Here is a 17,039-nt window from a genome sequence, read left to right as displayed (position 1 = left end):
TAGGTTAGAGAGTTGGGTCATATTTAAAAGTGTATTACCTAGCTCTTGATTGCTGATTAGCCTCACTAATTCTGCTTGGTCATATCGGTTGGCGTAATGACCGAATTTCGAGACATGGTCTCGGTCGTGCAAGCCTTACCACTACACTTGCTCCCCATGCTCGAGGATGTTTAATCCGAAGAGTCTTTGTCCAAATTGATGTGATGATTGAGCTTCCAGAGGTTTGACGTGACGTTGGGCAGCGCTAAATGCATGACGTGCATTAATGAGAGATTTTTTGGGCGCCAACCGATGAAGACTATTGGATCGAGGGAGACCTAACGGTTGAAATGAAAGTGATGCTTCGTCTCCTGAGCCCCTCAAAGGCTATAAATAGTGGTCCCCTAAAGTGTCGAGTCACTGCTCTTACTTGCTCGGATATCCGAAACCCTTATATTCGACTTGATTGTTGGTGACTTTTAACTCGAACTAGAGTGCTTGCTCCAAGAGGAGATTGCCCAATCCTTCGAGGATGACCCCTGCCCCGAACACAACTTTGTTGGATGAACCATCCACGTATATCGTCCATCCAGCTGAAAGGTCCTGTTGGGGAGTTAGTTCAGCGGAGAAATCAGCTAAGCATTGAGACTTGATTGCACCCGTTGGCTCACAATGGATGTCGAACTCCGAGAGCTCCAACGACCATCCTATCATGCGTCCTGCAACATCTGCTTTAGATAAAAATTTTAAATTTGGATAGTTAGTCCTTACTGTTATGGTGTGGTTCTGGAAGTAGGGTCGCATCCGTCTGACTGTCAGGACTAGGACGAAAGCTACCTTTTCTATCATCTGGTATCTTGTCTCGGCCGCGTTGAGTGTCTGACTGACTAAATACACGAGGTGTTCTTCCTTCTCCACCTCTTATACGAGTACTTCACTGACTGCTTCCTCTGAGACTGATAAGTAAACAATAATTGGCTGGTCGGGTCTCGATTTTTGAAAATTGTTGGCGATGACAGGAACTCCATTAGTTATTGGAAGATTGTTTCACACTTGTCATCCCAGTTGAATTTGGCTACTTTTCGAAGCAGTTGTACCATCGACCATGTCCGCTCGGCCAACTGAGGGACAAATCTGAGATGTCAGTGAGATGCCCTATAAGTTGCTGCACCTCCTTTACGTTCTGAGGGCTTTGCATCTCGGGTATTCCTTGACATTTGTCAGTGTTGGCTTCAATCCCTCGGTGGGTTAGCATGAAACCCAAAAACTTGTCGCCTTCCACGCCGAATGCGCATTTCTATGGATTGAGCTTCATATTTGTCCGCCTTAACGCCTCAAAGACTTTCTCCAGGTCTTTGATGTGCTATTCGCATGAGTCCAACTTCACCACTATGTCATCCACACAGACCTTTACATTTCGACCGATGAGTCCTTTAAAGACTTTGTCCATAAGTCGCTGGCAGGTTGCTCCAGCGTTCTTCAGGCCGAACGACATTACCTCATAGTAGTAATTCACACTGTCTGTCATGAAGGTGATCTTCTCCTTGTCCCTAGGATGCATTCTTATTTGGTTGTAGCCAGAATAAGCGTCTAGGAAACTGAGGATTTTATGGCTGGCAGCGCCATCCACCGACTGGTCGATGTTAGGAAGCGGGTACGAGTCCTTCGGGCACGCCTTGTTGAGGTTTGTGTAGTCTACACACATCCTCCATTTACCATTGGGCTTGGTGACCATTACTACATTGGCCAACCAAGTGGTGTACCGAGCCTGTCGTATGAACCCGGATGATAGAAGCTTCTCGACCTCCTCTTTCGATGCCAATCTCTTCTCCCTGCCGAGCTTTCTCTTCTTCTGCGCGACCGGGCGCGCCTCCTTGTAGACTGAAAGCTTGTAGGTGATGATATCCAGGCTTACCCCTGGATATCAGATGTTATCCAGGCTTACCCCTGGATATCAGATGCTATCCAGGCTTACCCCTGGATATCAGATGCTATCCAGGCGAAGAGATCAAAATTCTTCTTTAACATCTGATGCACCAACTCGGCCTCGGCCGTTGCTATGGTTGTGCCTACACAGGTGTTGTGTTGCTCGTCGAGAAAAGGAACTCGTCGTAACTCTTCCTTAGCCTCTAGCCTCGACTCGGTCTTTTGGGGATCCAAATCGACTAGAGCGACTGTGTGCTCTTTTCGTGTCGACTGAACCTCTCTTCGAGGGGACTTCCGTCCTCGAGAAGATTTACGCCTAGGGGATTGGTTTTTGTCGGTGTCGTGCCATGTACGCTCCACCCTAAGGCTTTATGCATAACATTCCCGTGCGAGTTTATGATCTACGTGCACTGTGAGAATGTCTCCCGATGCCGTTGAGAACTTCATTGCTAGATGAGGTGTGGAGACAATCATCCTCAATCTGTTGATGGACGGTCGTCCCAAAAGGATGTTGTAGGAGGTGTTGGCGTCAATTATCAGATATCGAATCTTGATCGTCTTGCTCGCCTTCCCTTCGCCGAAGGTGGTATAAAGCTCGATATATCCCTTCACCCGAGAAGTTGACCACATGGTCGTCATACAACTTCATCTCTTCCTTGGCTATCCTCATTTGCTTGAAGGTATTTCAGTAGAGAATATCTACCAAACTGCCCCGGTCCACTAGTGTCTTCATGATGATGAACTTGTCGATGCCGACCGATATCACCATGAGGTCGTCTTATGAAGGGTCGACGCCCTTGAAATCTTCGTCAGTAAAGGTGATTGGTGACATTATCGGTCAGAAGGAGATGGTGTTCACCTGATGCACCACCCTTAGGTGTTTCTTTCTTGCGCTGTTGGAGCTACCTCCTACAGTGAATCCTCCAACGATTGTGTTGATGACCTCTCGGTTACCCCTTCTCTCATCCCTTCTTGGAGGGTCTTCTCTCTTTGGTCGACGCTTAAGTTGGTGGTTGTCTTCTCGTGCTCTCGGAGGGGAGTAGACCCTTCGTCTCGTTGGCTCCTCCCTTTGTGGGGGCCGCTTGGCACCTCAGTTCCCTTGTACAAACTGGCGGAGGTGCCCGACTTGGATAAGTTCTTGAATCTTGTCCTTCAATGTCTGGCACTCCTCGGTAATATGTCCACTGTTTCTGTGGTACCAACACCTACGAGTACGGTTGATGTTATCAGGGCTTGCAACCTTCCTTGGTGAAGGGATCAACTTGGCGCTTAGACCTCGTCCAAGATCTTTCCCCTGTCGGCAATTAAGGGGGTGTATCTTGTGAACCGGTGGCCCCGGTTGTCTCTACACCTATCCCTTTGACCAGCAGCTAATCGGTTTTGGCGCTCCTTCTTGTCCTTTCCCTTGTCTCCATTGGCCTCCGCTTGGGCCTGATTTCTGAACTCTCTCAACTCCTCCAACTACATTAACTTGGCGGCCCTCCGCCTAAGCTCGTCCAAGCTTGTAGCCAGTTGCATGCATAAGCTATCAACAAAAGGTCCCGACCGCAGGGCTGTCAGCATGTGATAAACATTGTTACATCCGGGCTTAGGCTTTGGATGCTCATGGCCACTTTACCAAACCTGTCTACAAACTTCCTCAGTGATTCCCCCTTCTCCTGGAGGATGTTGACCAGGGCGATGGAGGTAGATGATGCGGTCGGCTAGTGACAAACTATGTCTCGAACTTGGACACCAGTGTCTCAAAGATGGTCTCGCCTCTACAAACTTCCTTTTCATCTCTTCATTCTCCTTTTGGAGAGCTAGGATTTCATCCTCATTCTTCCGAGTGATCTCCTCATTCCTTCTCTTCATCTCAACCATCTCTCTCTGTAAAGACATTAACAATGTCATCTTTTCACTAGCCATGCTTCGGGTTGATACCATATACTTTCCTCTTTACGCTAGTTCTCTCGGCCCCACGATGGGCGCCAATTGTTTTCGAATGGGGTCGAGACGTAGAGAACGATTCAAGCCGTTCCTCTACCTCCTCGATCGGTCGGTCTGAATTCTTATTCCTCTCCAAGCAAGCTCCTTTATTCCTCTTGGTCTCCACAAAGTCTAGACTTGGACGGTACCTGCAGAAGGCACTCCAATGCTCAAGTCAGATTTAGTATTCGACACTCAGTATTCTGAGTACTGTATAATGACGTACCTGGTTCTTGGATTTTGTGTCTATTTATTTGGTTGTAATGAGCCTTTCTTATTGGACCAAGTTAGAGAACTCAGTCATGTTTAGAAGTGTATTACCTAACTCTTGATTGCTGATTAGTCTCACTAATTCTGCTTAAGCGTAATTGGTTTTATAGTGTCGATCAACATAATGATCAAATTCAGAGACATGGTCCCAGTCGTGTGAGCCCTACCAGTAAAAAACATAATTTATAAATAATAAATAATTTAAGTGGTAATACTGTTATAAATTTATCCTGTCAAATAATATAAATAATATAATATATAAATTAGTCACATTATTTTTCATTCTAACTCCTATTTTGAAACCTAATTTAAAAAAAAGTCTGAAGAGTCCCACTCCGTCTTACCTAAGCTGTGACCTCGCTTAACCTCCCTATTCATGGTTACTAATAATAATCAAGAGAGAGATGACTTTTAAAAAAAATCGTTTTTTTTTAAAAAAGTCAATTCATATTAAGTAACTGAAACATTTAATTAAATAAGCATTATTTTAATGACAATGATAACTAATAACAATGTATATTAATGACATTTAAAATTGTTACGGGAATGACATAAAAGGAAAAGGATATATAAAAGTTATGTGTGTACTACTAGTCGCTTGGTCGTTCTTTATGTGTTTTTTTTTTCTCGCATTTATTTCTTAATATTGGTTAAGAATAATTGTGCGAAAGGTTATCGGATAATAAGTAAATGTTTTGTATTAAAAACAAAAGAAAGAAAGAAAAAAAGATTGAGAGAACGATGACGTGTGATGTGTAGATAAATTAAATAACTGTGAAATACTAAAATAAACATTTAGTTGGGCCTGAGTAAGTATGAGTGTGATGTTATGGTAGTTTATGTGGGAGGCGAGAGAAACAAGGGGCGCCAGTGTTTGGTGGGTGGGTGATGCCATCAACATTTATATTAACTAATCAATTCATATATTAAAAAACCATTTTTATTGTGTTTATCGTCATTGCTTAATCTCTATGGTTAATTCTTGTGTACAATCCACGTCGAATGGGGTTAGCCAAGCTACCGGTGCGCATTACTCCCCTTCATTACTGTTATATAAAACTCTACTTCCATTAATTTCCCGACACGATGCAGAGAGCTTTTCATGTCCTTCAAACTTCGCTTGTTCTTGTTCTTGTTCGTGTCATGTTATGATATTACTATATTAACGATTATTGTACTTGGTTGTTGACTAGGATTCAGTAAACATGGGAGACACAGAGAGTTGCAACAGAGGAATTTTAAATTCTGGATGGAATCATCGATGTCCAAAACAGAGACAGAAGGTTGGAGTTTATAACGAGGTTTTGTGTAGACTCAAGGAATTGAATGTCCCAGAGGCTGTGCTTCCTGGTTTTGAGGACGATCTTTGGACGCACTTCTATCGCCTCCCCGCCAGGCACACCAAATCTTTATTTTTCTTACCATCTTTTACTGTTTGATTGTTCATACGTTGTATTCGTCTTGCTGGTCGTTATTGATGGGGTTGTTAATTTGTGAATTGAAGTAATATGTTATGTTAGATATGCGTTGGACATGAATGTGGAGAGGGCAGAAGAAGTTTTGATGCATAAGAGGTTACTGGACATTGCAGGAGGCCCAACTACAGCAACCAAACCTGCAGTTGAAGTTCGTCTTGTACAGGTCATTCTCCCCAAACTAATAAAAACAACAACATAATGGCCACCAAACGCACTTTTTTTTTCACTACCAGAATAAGTTTTGGGTTCTAATGTTTCTTGTCGCCTTCATGAGTCAATTTTCCTTGAATTCCAATCACTATAGTATGTAGAATATGCTTATGTATGACGCACTATGTTGGCATTAGGCGACATTGTTGCCGAAGGAACCAACGTCACGCTTCCTTTTCTACAAAGAAATTACCTAAATATATAAATGGAAATCTATTTTATATTATGTCATTTTTCACTTTATTATTTACTAATAGCCAACACTCCCTTTAATTATTAACTAGGACTCTTTTAAATTTTTAAAACTAGTATATAATATGTTTAGTGTTTATGGTTTTTCTCTCCTTTTCTTTCTCTTCACCATAGCTTTCAAATGAGGAATTTTATCAATTTGATTAAATTTTATTTTTTAATTATTAAAATAGATAAAATTTATTAAAAAATTATTGAAATGTTAAATCGTATCAAAAGAGACGATTTCATTCGTGATATCTTAGTATATTTAAACTCAAGTCGTAGATTTATCTATTTTAATAATTTTTAATTTATTTTATCTATTTTAATATTTAAAAGATAAAACTACACCAAATTAATAAAATTCCTTCAAAACGTAGTCACTTCAAAAATATAAACAAATTATTTTTAAAACTTTATCGAAGATTATATTTTTTCCATGACAGACAATTTAAAGTTCAATAATTAAAAATATAATTTAATGATCTAATTAAAAATATTACTTAGTAAAAATACTAATACTTGATTTTTCATTAAAATTATCAATTTCGTATCTCCTTTTAACAATAATACGTTTCACTTCAAAAATAGTTATTTTGGAAAACAATCTCAGCTTAATAATAAATAATAAAAAATATACAAGTTTAACAGCTATATAGTGTGTAATTTTTTTTTTCTTCTTACATTGTCATCTAATAAGATATATTTGTGTTACATTTAAATTAATAAAAAAAATTATTAATATAATTTTAAAGTAATTATTATAAAATTAATAAATTTTATCGCATATGATGGTATATGATTAAATAAATTTAAAATTTTAACAAGATGTAAGGTTGTTTCTCAAATATTTATACATTACAAATTATTATGTTCTGAATTCAGTAGTACGTAGAACATCAATCTAAGGCACTTGAAACTTTGCTTGTGGTTGATTTTGCTCTACTTTGACAATATATGTTTTATGCAGGTTCGTTCCTCTTCTGCTTCTTCTGCTGGTGGTTCTAGTAAATCCCTTCTTTCAAATTCACAAAGTAAAGTTTGTCCTGAAGATTCTGGTATTCAAGGCAACACGAGGCATGATTGTGTCATTATTTATTGTTTTTTTAACACTATATTGAATTCATCACCTACTTTTGAAGTTGCATTATAAACTCTTTGTTGTTCATGCTTTCTTAGCTTCCATCCTCCACCAGCCTTCGCTTCGTCATCTAATGTGGAACATGCACTTGGCCACGCCCAGTTCTTGCCAGTCCGAGACAGGGATAACTATTTGAATTTTTATGCACATTATGCTCGGTAAAAGTTCACCTATAATCTATTTATCAGTACCTTTTCCTCCAAATCTAGTGTTTATTTCTTTAAATTTCCTTTTCTTTTTAATACTAGGATTTTTTCTTCAATTTAAATAGAATATATAATGTATGTAATGATAGTTTAAAAGAGTTTTCAATCCAGTAAATCTGTTACGAAGTGAACTTTAAGCCTAACTCAATCCCATAAAATCGGCTTATGAGGTTGAGGTTGAGGTTTGCAGCCACTTATATACTATGAAAGGTTCTAATCTCTAGTCGAAGTGAGATCTCCAACACACCCCTCACGCCGAGGCTATCAACTCGTGCATGAAAATATATGTTATGGGTGATCCGATAACGGCCCGATAGCGGGTGGTCTGATAAATCCAACAAATACTCGCTAGGATAGGTTCGAAATGACTCTGATACAATGTTACGAAGTGGACTTTAAGTCTAACTTAACCCCATAAAACCGGTTCATGAGGTTGAGATTTGCACCTACTTATATATTATGAAAGGCTCTAATCTCTATCGAAGTGAGATCTCCAACAAAGGCAACCCTTTAGATTTATGATTACTATCTGAAAAATTATATTTATTATAAATTTCAGTTCGTTGACTGTATAAAAGCATTTAAGATTAAAATAATACATTTTCTTTTTCACCATTTCCTCGTATCAATAATCAAGGTGATATTTGTTTAGCGATACATTTTTTTCAAGATAAATAAATTAGGTCATACAACCATAAATACATTGATCAATTAAAAGAGTCGTGACTTATTAAAAAGCTTGCACAAATGTATTTTAATTATGCTCATGCTTATAACAAGCATTAATAATTAATATTTTTTAAAATTTTCATTTTTTTTCCGGCTTCAAACTTCTGTTCCTTGCTATCACTTTTCATTCTGCTATACGCAGGCCTATGCATGAAATCACAATTTCAACAAATGACAAGCCAAAACTCCTGAGTCAGGTAATTAATCTTATTATTGTAAAATGTGTAAAATGTGAATGAGTAATTTCTTTTGTAAACTTGCAGAAATCAATGTTTCTATAGTTTTAAGCCTTTGTGTTGAACTACAGTTGACTTCCTTACTTTCTGATAAAATCAAATGTAGAGATGAACCAATATGCAGCCTCAGTTTCCATTTCTCTTGTTAAATTTTTGCAGAAATCAATGTTTCTATAGTTTTAAGCCTTTCTGTTGAACTACAGTTGACTTCCTTACTTTCTGAGACTGGGTTGGACATTCTAGAAGCACATGCTTTTTCGACAATAGACGGTTATTCATTGGATGTTTTTGTTGTTGGTGGTTGGCCAATTGAGGTATTTCCCTATTATTTTGCAGATTGAAGTACAATAGTTCATTGAATTCTGTCTATAGGAAAATCAACAAGTTTACATGACATATGTCCATGTTTGAAATTTATAGGAGACGGAGAAGTTAAAACATGAACTAGCAAAGAAAATTCAGAAACTCCAGGTAGGCCCTCTAGATGTCACTTATCGTTACATATTTACTTTATATGTCTGAAAAAACCCTTCTGCGTATTAAGAAAAATGATCAGTTGTTACCCCAAAATTTCATATATAGTTTATGGTAACAGTGGTAGAATTTTTAACGTTCTTGACTAATATTTAGCTTAACAAAATAAGTTTTGCTTGCATAGTTCATTTATAAGTTGTTATTTTTGGTGGAAAAATTCCGGAAGCAACATCAATTGAAAGAAAATGGGAGTATTCCTACTAGTACTACTGCAAAGCAAGAGCAGACCAGGATGAACTTTATCTGGAGAATTGATGCCGGGTGTATGAGATATGAAAATAAAATTGCATCTGGACCTTTCAGTGATTTGTAAGTTATTATCATTTCTTCTTCTTGATTTGTTTGTGGATCAGTACATTTGAGTAACTGGTTAGTTGAAACAGGTATAAAGGTACATTCTGCAATCAAGATGTAGCTATCAAGGTTCTAAAGCACGATAATCTGAATGAAAATATACAAAGGGAGTTTGCTCAGGAAGTGTATATCCTAAGGTTCGTTCTATCAAAAACCTCCTCTCATCTCCCCTGCCACTGAGCCTTTTCTCCGAATTTACATTAATATTTAATCAAGATGATTGTAAGCAGGAAATAAAGACTTGTCTAACCATTCAATCAGATAAATAAAATAACGAAATATCTTACTGGTTCTTTTCCTAAATTACATGCTCAGATGATTAAGGTCCATATTAAATATAGTCCAAATGCTTCTATGCAGAAGTTGTAGAGTGAGAAAGAGAAAGGAAATATTTCTAGTCTTTTATTTCTATGAAGTAGAAAACCTGCCTATGCTGTGCTTTGTTGCAATTCTTTACATAGTCTGTCTCAAGCATCGATATAAGGTGATTAGATGAGGGTTGTTTTAGGTAGTTAACAGTCAATTCAACACTTCATCTCATCTCTTTAAAATGCTTGATTGTTGTTGTCATTGTTATTATGTGCAATATAAGTCATCATCTCCTTGAGTTAAAGTCTGTGTACCAATTCATGACTTTTATAAATTTAATTCTTGCAGTAAAATTCAGCACAGAAATGTTGTTAAATTTGTTGGCGCTTGTACAAAACCCCCAAACCTGTACCTGGTCACAGGTAAAACTGGTTCTTGTTACTCTTTTCTCATTGATTGAAAGGTCAATGTAATGGGAAAAACATATTGTGAATTTCAATGCATATTTTTTTCACAGAATACATGCCTGGTGGAAGTATGTTCGACTTTTTGCATAAACAGAAGACAGCCCTTACTCTTCCATCTTTACTCAAAGTGGCCATTGATGTTTCCGAAGGAATGAAATATCTGCATCAGAATAATATCATACATCGGGACCTTAAAGCGTCTAATCTTTTGATAGATGAGAATGGGGTTAGTTTACACTGTACATTTACTTTTGACTTTATTGGCTTATAACTTCTTTGTAAGTGCTGTCAACTTATTGACTTTACTATAATATTGGATGTCTTCCGTCTTATTATATATTGTAAATAAAGTGAATGGTTTCACAAATCAATTAAAATATATAAATTTAATTGAGTCAACCTTGGCAGATGAAGAAATCAAAATACATTTGCTTAGTATTTTGGAATGAATATAACTTCTTTTAACAAATGATCGACCAACCATTGCAATGCCTTGATAGAGTCTTTATATTTTCATATAATGTTTTGTTTTTCTGAAGTTCTTTTCAACATTTTTCTATTCTACATGTGTTTGCATCTTTACGCAATATCACTTTACAAAGTTTAGGTATACTGATCTTATGGCTTGGGGGAATTCATGCCTTTGTGTCTTATTTTTAATATCTTTTCCAACAGGTAGTTAAGGTTGCTGATTTTGGTGTGGCTAGAGTGCACAATCAGTCTGGCATAATGACTGCAGAAACAGGAACTTATCGGTGGATGGCTCCAGAGGTCTGTGTATATTTATGAGTATTGCCATATAGGGTTGATCACTTTAAATTTATTAATTGTATAACTTACAGGCATGGATGGGGCTGTTTAAGGACACAATAGGCAGCAGTTTTTGATGTAATAAGATGAATGAATCTAGACAGGTTGGAAGAGAATGATGTTTTTTTTTTCTGATGAACAGTACTTAATGCTGACATGGTTTCAATACTGCTTTTGGTTGCCTAAGCGCTTTGCGATGGATAATAAGTATTTTGTCTCCCATTATTGTAAAATTCTCATCCAAAAGAAAAGAAAAATGTAACAACCTCCAATAAAATACAATGGTAGGCACTCTGGTTTTTATTATGGAGGTTTTAATTGGTTATGTAAGACAACTGAAAAACTATTGGTATTTCTTGCTTTTTACTGCTCACTGTATTGATTATGATTATGATTATGATTAAACTTGTGATTCCCTTGACATATGGAAGGTTATTGAACATAGACCATATGATCACAAAGCCGATGTCTTTAGCTTTGCCATTGTTCTTTGGGAACTTCTCACAGGAAAGGTAGCCTTTTCCCCCTCTTTTACTTTCTCTTGTTTGATATTCATAGAACCAAAAATTAAACAGTCCCCTTCTTGTTTCCAATTGAAAACTTATTTACTCTCTCTACTCTGTAACTTATATTAACCTTTTTGTACTGGCAACGCTCTATCGTTTTCAATTGGGACGGGACTAATAGAATTACTAATCGAAATGCATGACTTTTGATCTTTTCAACAAGTTACTGATAATTTTATTCACACACTCAATAGCTTTAATCATAATTGTGGTCAAATAATCAAAACCATCTTTCAACATTAGTAAATCAACGTTTAGAAGTTAGAAATAACAGTCACCCTCAACACTTAGTGCACTCTTCTAATACAAGTATATAAACTCAATTCTGCAATCTGGATTATTTCCTGTTAACTGAAAAAGTACTTGGTAGAAATTTCTAGCCATTTTAAGTCGTATAGGGGTTAACTGATAGTGTACAACTTGGCATAGAGTAGAGCAAAAGTGAGTAACAAAGTATTTATCAGAAATTGATAACAAAAGAGTTAGTAGGTATACTTTAGACATTGTTTTATCAGTATTACTTTGGTTGCTCAGAATTCACATCTTTGGCCTATGTCTTATGACTAAACGACAGCTTCCTTATGAGCACTTGTCCCCATTGCAAGCAGCAGTAGGAGTGATCCAGAAGGTACTCCTTGACTACAAGTTACATATGCAGTATCAGTGGACACTAACTTGAAAGTTCTATCTATAGTATCTTAAGCTACCAAGCCACAACATGTTGTGAAATTGAGTAAGCTTTGTATATATGAATTGCAGGGTTTAAGGCCTAAAATTCCAAGCCATACTCATTCAAAGTTAGTGGAATTGCTTGACTGGTGTTGGCACCACGATTCATCTCTCAGACCCAATTTCTCAGAAATTCTTGAATTTCTGCTACGTGTGACCAAGACGGTATGTTGAGGGGAGTCTTGAAAATTTAGTGTTAGATTCAAAAGAAAAATCGAAGCCTCTACACCACTACTTTTTCTTCGCTCATACTTACATGATTCCTGAACAGGTCACGGGGGAATATGAAGGCTAGGGGAAATGCATGAAAATTATATTCACAAAACTCACCGTATGTAAACAATGACATGTGTGATTTCTCAATTTAAAGTAAATGTTCGTGATTGGATTGTGAAGTTTATTAGTCTTTGGCTAGATGTATATTAAAACTTGTATGAGTATCTATTTCTCATGAATGATATGAAGACGATCCACATGTGAGCTGTTAGGCAAAAAATAAAAACTGGAATTTAGTTGTAAATTATCATGATTCTAAATTATATTAACAATTTATAATTATAATATGTATATAAAATATTCCAGAAAAAGAATGAGGGAGAAAAGAATACAATTTTTTCTTTCTTTCTTTGGTGTACGAGCAAAATCCTCATTCTTTTAACTTAGGAAACACGGGCGTGTCTGAATTTTTTATTATATTATTTTATTTTAATGAATTAAATTTTAATTTTATATATTATTTTCTATATTTGATTTATAATTTATAATTTGAACAAAAACAATACAGGAGTAACACTATAGATTGCATATTTGCATGAAAGAGGAAGAAAAAATAGCATATGAAAGTAGTGTATGCACTCGTTTTAAGTGAATGGGTAATAACTATAGAAACATTGATTTCTGCAAAAATTTAACAAGAGAAATCAATGTTTCTATAGTTTTAAGCCTTTCTGTTGTTTATATATACATATTGTCTTTGTCTAATAGCTAAATTTCAATAAAAGAACATACAAGAAAAAAAAAGTCAGTCACATCTATAATAAAAAAAATTAATATGAATTGAAAAAAAAGTATTATTTTTTTTATCGGTATGACCGACCGACATCATGACGTGTTTCGGTCTCTCTGCCCGAGATGACCGAGACACACACTGGTGTGTCTGTCTCTCTGGCCAACCGACCGACACACCACGCACGGCCAGGCCGACCGACACGTATAACCATTAAAGGCTCAAACCAAGGTTAGTGAAGTTAAGCCATCATTAAGGATTAGGTAATGCAACCCTAAGTGTGATCCATTTCACTAATCAGGCCCAATGAGGTAAGCCCATTAAAATAATATAAATAGCACACATTCCAAGGAGAAAGGTACGCCATTTATTATTGTACACCTACCCGAATATCGATCACTCACATTACTGACTTGAGCGTCGGAGTGCCTTCCGCAGGTACCTCCCCACATTGTTTTTTTTTACTTAACTACATTGATTTATTTTGTTGTTTATATATACATATTGTCTTTGTTTAATAGCTAAATTTCAATCAAAGAACATACAAGGAAAAAAAAAAAGAAAGTCAGTCACATCTATAATAAAAAAATTAATCTGAATTGAAAAAAAAAAAGTATTATTTTTTTTATCGGTATGGCCGACCGACATCATGACGTGTTTCGGTCTCTCTGCCCGAGATGACCGAGACACACGCTAGTGTGTTTGTCTCTCTGGCCGACCGACCGACACACCACGCACGGCCAGGCCGACCGACACGTATAACCATAAAGGCTCAAACCAAGGTTAGTGAAGTTAAGCCATCATTAAGGATTAGGTAATGCAACCCTAAGTGTGATCCATTCCACTAATAAGGCCCAATGAGGTAAGCCCATTAAAATAATATAAATAGCACACATTCCAAGGAAAAAGGTACGTCATTTATTATTGTGCACCTACCCGAATATCGATCACTCACATTACTGACTTGAGCGTCGGAGTGCCTTCTGCAGGTACCCCCCCCATTCGGTGTCCATTCGAGACTGAAAGCCGAAAGAGAAACACGAAGGTGAGAAGGATTCCAGTGAAACCCTAGCAAGCTGCCCGACTGAAGGAGGAAGACGAAGACTTCAATAGTTCTCTAGGTCCCATCTCCCTAGCAGGAACAATTGGCGCCCACCGTGGAGGCGAGAGAAACTAGCTGAAGAAACAAAGTAGATGGTCTCAACCAGAAGTATGGAGAGAATGACTGAAGCCGACCAAACGATGTTGTTGCTGTCTCTCCAAAGAGAGATGACCGAGATAAAGAGAAAGGTCGAGGAGACTGCTCAGAAGAACGAGCAGGAGTTGCATGTTTTTCACAGGGAGAACGAAGAGATGAAAAATAAGCTGGGGGAGGGAGGACCTTCTGCTGTGTCGACCAATGTTGTCGGCAGGTCCTACACCTCTCCCCCCCAACCCAGGTCGGACCTAGGGGACGAGAGACAGACTCCCTCCCTGGGAGACCGAGATGGACGACGAGTCATGCCTGGTCAGGTCCGCCCGGACAACCGTGACGGCGGACTCGACCCGTCGACATCCTTTTACCAACACCATTATTGGAGTTCCACTGCCTGACAAGTGGAAGGGTTTCAACCGAGACCGATATGACGGATCGACCGATACCGATGAGCATATGGACGCTTACACCACCCATATGAGTCTCTACACCTCGGACGATGCAGTTTTGTGCCGAGTGTTTCCCAAGGGAGCAACCCTTAGTTGGTTTACCAAGCTCTCACCCAACTCCATTGACAACTTTGCAACCCTCGTGACGAAGTTTGAGACCCGGTTCGCCACCAGCCGGTCGCACCACCTGACTTCCATCGCCCTGGTGGGCATCCTTCAGGAGAAGGGAGAGTCCCAGAGAACCTTTGTTGATAGGTTCAACAAGGTGGCAATGAACATCCGGAATCTAAGCTCGGACGTTGCCATGCATCACATGTTGACAACCCTACGTCCAGGGCCCTTTGCTGACAACCTGTGCATGCAGCCGGCCGACAGCCTAGACGAGCTGAGGAAGAGAGTTACTAAGTATATGTAGTTGGAAGAACTCAGAGAGTTCCATAACCAGGCTCGTGCCGAGGCCAGTGGAGAGAAGAACAAGGAGGAAAAAGACCGCCAGGGCCGACCGAGTCAAAGGAACGACCGACGCAGAGACAATCGGGATCGACTAATCCGGTTCTCGAGATACACACCCCTGACGGCCGAGAGGGGAAGGATTCTGGATGAGGCTCTCAACGCCGAGTTGATCCCTCCTCCAAGGAAAGTGGCCAGCCCAAACAATGCTGACCGAAGGATGCAGTGTCGGTACCATCACAACAGCGGGCACTCGACCGAGGAGTGTTAGGCTCTGAAGGATAAAATTGAGGAACTTATCCAGGCTGGGCACCTCCGCCGATTCGTCAGGAACGACCGAGACCCACCCCGCTGGGCGTATCCCCCTAGGCGAACAAGGTCACCCCAACGCGACTGAAATGATCGAGATCACAGAGACGACCGACAACCTAGGAGGGACGATCCTCTCCGCAGGGATGACCCTCCCAGGGAGGCCGACAGAAGAGGTAACCGAGAGGTTATCAACACTATAGCCTGTGGCTTCACCGGGGGAGGGAGCACCAACAATGCTCGGAAGAAACACTTGCGGGCGGTGCACCAGGTGAACATGATGGCATTTCGACTGAGGATGCCACCCATCACCTTTACGGAGGAGGATTTCGAAGGCATGGATTATCGCCAACAGGACGACTCAATGGTAATATCGATCGATATAGACCAATTCACCATCTAGAAGACCCTTATGGACCAAGAAAGTTCAATAGACATCCTCTACTGGAAAACGTTCAAGGCCATGAGGAAAGTCGAGACTGTGATGATGCCTTACGACGACCATGTAGTAGGGTTCTCGGGTGAGAGGGTGGGCACCAATGGCTACATTGAGCTCTACACCACCTTCGACGAGGGGAAGAACACCAAGACAATAAAAATCCAGTATCTGGTCATCGATGCCAATACCTCCTACAACATCCTCCTCGGCCGACCATCCATCAACCGGCTGATGGCCATCGTATCGACCCCTCACCTGGCAATGAAGTTCCCTTCGAAGACGGGAGACATTCTTACGGTCCACGTGGACCAGAAGGAGGCACGAGAGTGCTATGTCGAAAGCCTCCAGGTGGAGCCCTTAAGGAACGACACCTTTCCCAAGAGAAAGTCCTCCCGAAAGGACCGGTCACCCAGGGGGGCCTGACCGATGTTAGTCGAGCCAACCGTTGCGTTGGTAGACCTCGCCCCCCGGGCGACCGAGGATAAACTGGAGGCACGAGAAGAGCTAAGGAGGGTACCCCTGCTTGATGAAGAACACAACACCGCTCTAGGGACGACCATGGTAGCTGCCGAGGCCGAGATCATGCACGCCACCCTAAAGAAGAATATGGACATGTTCGCATGGACACCGAGACATGCCGAGGGTGAGCCCGGACATCATCACCCATCGACTGTCAATATTTAGAGAAGCCCTACTGATCTCCCAGAAGAAGAGGGATCTGGGCGATGAAAAACGCCTAGCAGCAAAGGCAGAGGCCGAGAACCTTCTATCGGTTGGGTTCATACAAGAGGCCCGATACACGACTTGGCTGGCCAATGTCGTCATGGTCACCAAGCCAAACGGACGTCATGTGCGTCGACTACAGAAACCTCAATAGCGGATGTCTGAAAGATACCTATCCCCTCCTAAATATCGACCGCCTGGTGGATGGGGTGGCCAACCATAAAATTCTGAGCTTCCTGGACACTTACTCTGGCTATAACTAGATAAGCATGCACCCCAGGGACAAGGAAAAGACGACCTTCATGACGGCCGACGCCAACTA

The 17,039-nt window shown here is 39.9% G+C and overlaps 2 protein-coding genes across 14 annotated transcripts; both read left to right on the top strand.

Moving 5' to 3' along the window:
- Positions 1-4,972: 4,972 nt before the first annotated feature.
- LOC137821607 (serine/threonine-protein kinase STY46-like) lies at positions 4,973-12,666 on the top strand. Of its 13 annotated transcripts, none has more exons than XR_011082846.1 (18): positions 5,153-5,247; positions 5,344-5,539; positions 5,664-5,784; positions 7,036-7,142; positions 7,245-7,364; positions 8,284-8,338; positions 8,581-8,691; positions 8,798-8,848; positions 9,036-9,220; positions 9,295-9,402; positions 9,923-9,996; positions 10,092-10,267; positions 10,717-10,812; positions 10,884-10,955; positions 11,283-11,363; positions 11,992-12,045; positions 12,177-12,311; positions 12,418-12,666. XR_011082846.1 is itself a non-coding variant. In XM_068626286.1 (17 exons), the coding sequence occupies exons 1-17, from the start codon at positions 5,146-5,148 to the stop codon at positions 12,439-12,441; spliced, it is 1,680 nt and encodes a 559-aa protein (XP_068482387.1). In that variant the 5' UTR covers positions 4,973-5,145; the 3' UTR covers positions 12,442-12,666. The 13 variants fall into 13 exon arrangements, 7 of the variants coding, with proteins under 7 accessions (XP_068482387.1, XP_068482385.1, XP_068482386.1 ...); XR_011082847.1 differs by having other exon boundaries at positions 11,952-12,045; XR_011082849.1 differs by having other exon boundaries at positions 5,159-5,247; positions 9,078-9,220.
- Positions 12,667-14,638: 1,972 nt separating this feature from the next.
- Positions 14,639-15,211, top strand: LOC137822118 (uncharacterized). The gene has a single exon (XM_068627020.1). The coding sequence runs from the start codon at positions 14,639-14,641 to the stop codon at positions 15,209-15,211; it is 573 nt and encodes a 190-aa protein (XP_068483121.1).
- The last annotated feature ends 1,828 nt before the right edge of the window (positions 15,212-17,039 follow it).

The sequence above is a fragment of the Phaseolus vulgaris genome, chromosome 9 (assembly GCF_000499845.2).
Source record: "Phaseolus vulgaris cultivar G19833 chromosome 9, P. vulgaris v2.0, whole genome shotgun sequence".
NCBI classification, from domain to species: domain Eukaryota; kingdom Viridiplantae; phylum Streptophyta; class Magnoliopsida; order Fabales; family Fabaceae; genus Phaseolus; species Phaseolus vulgaris.
This window is presented reverse-complemented; position numbering and strand designations above follow the sequence as displayed.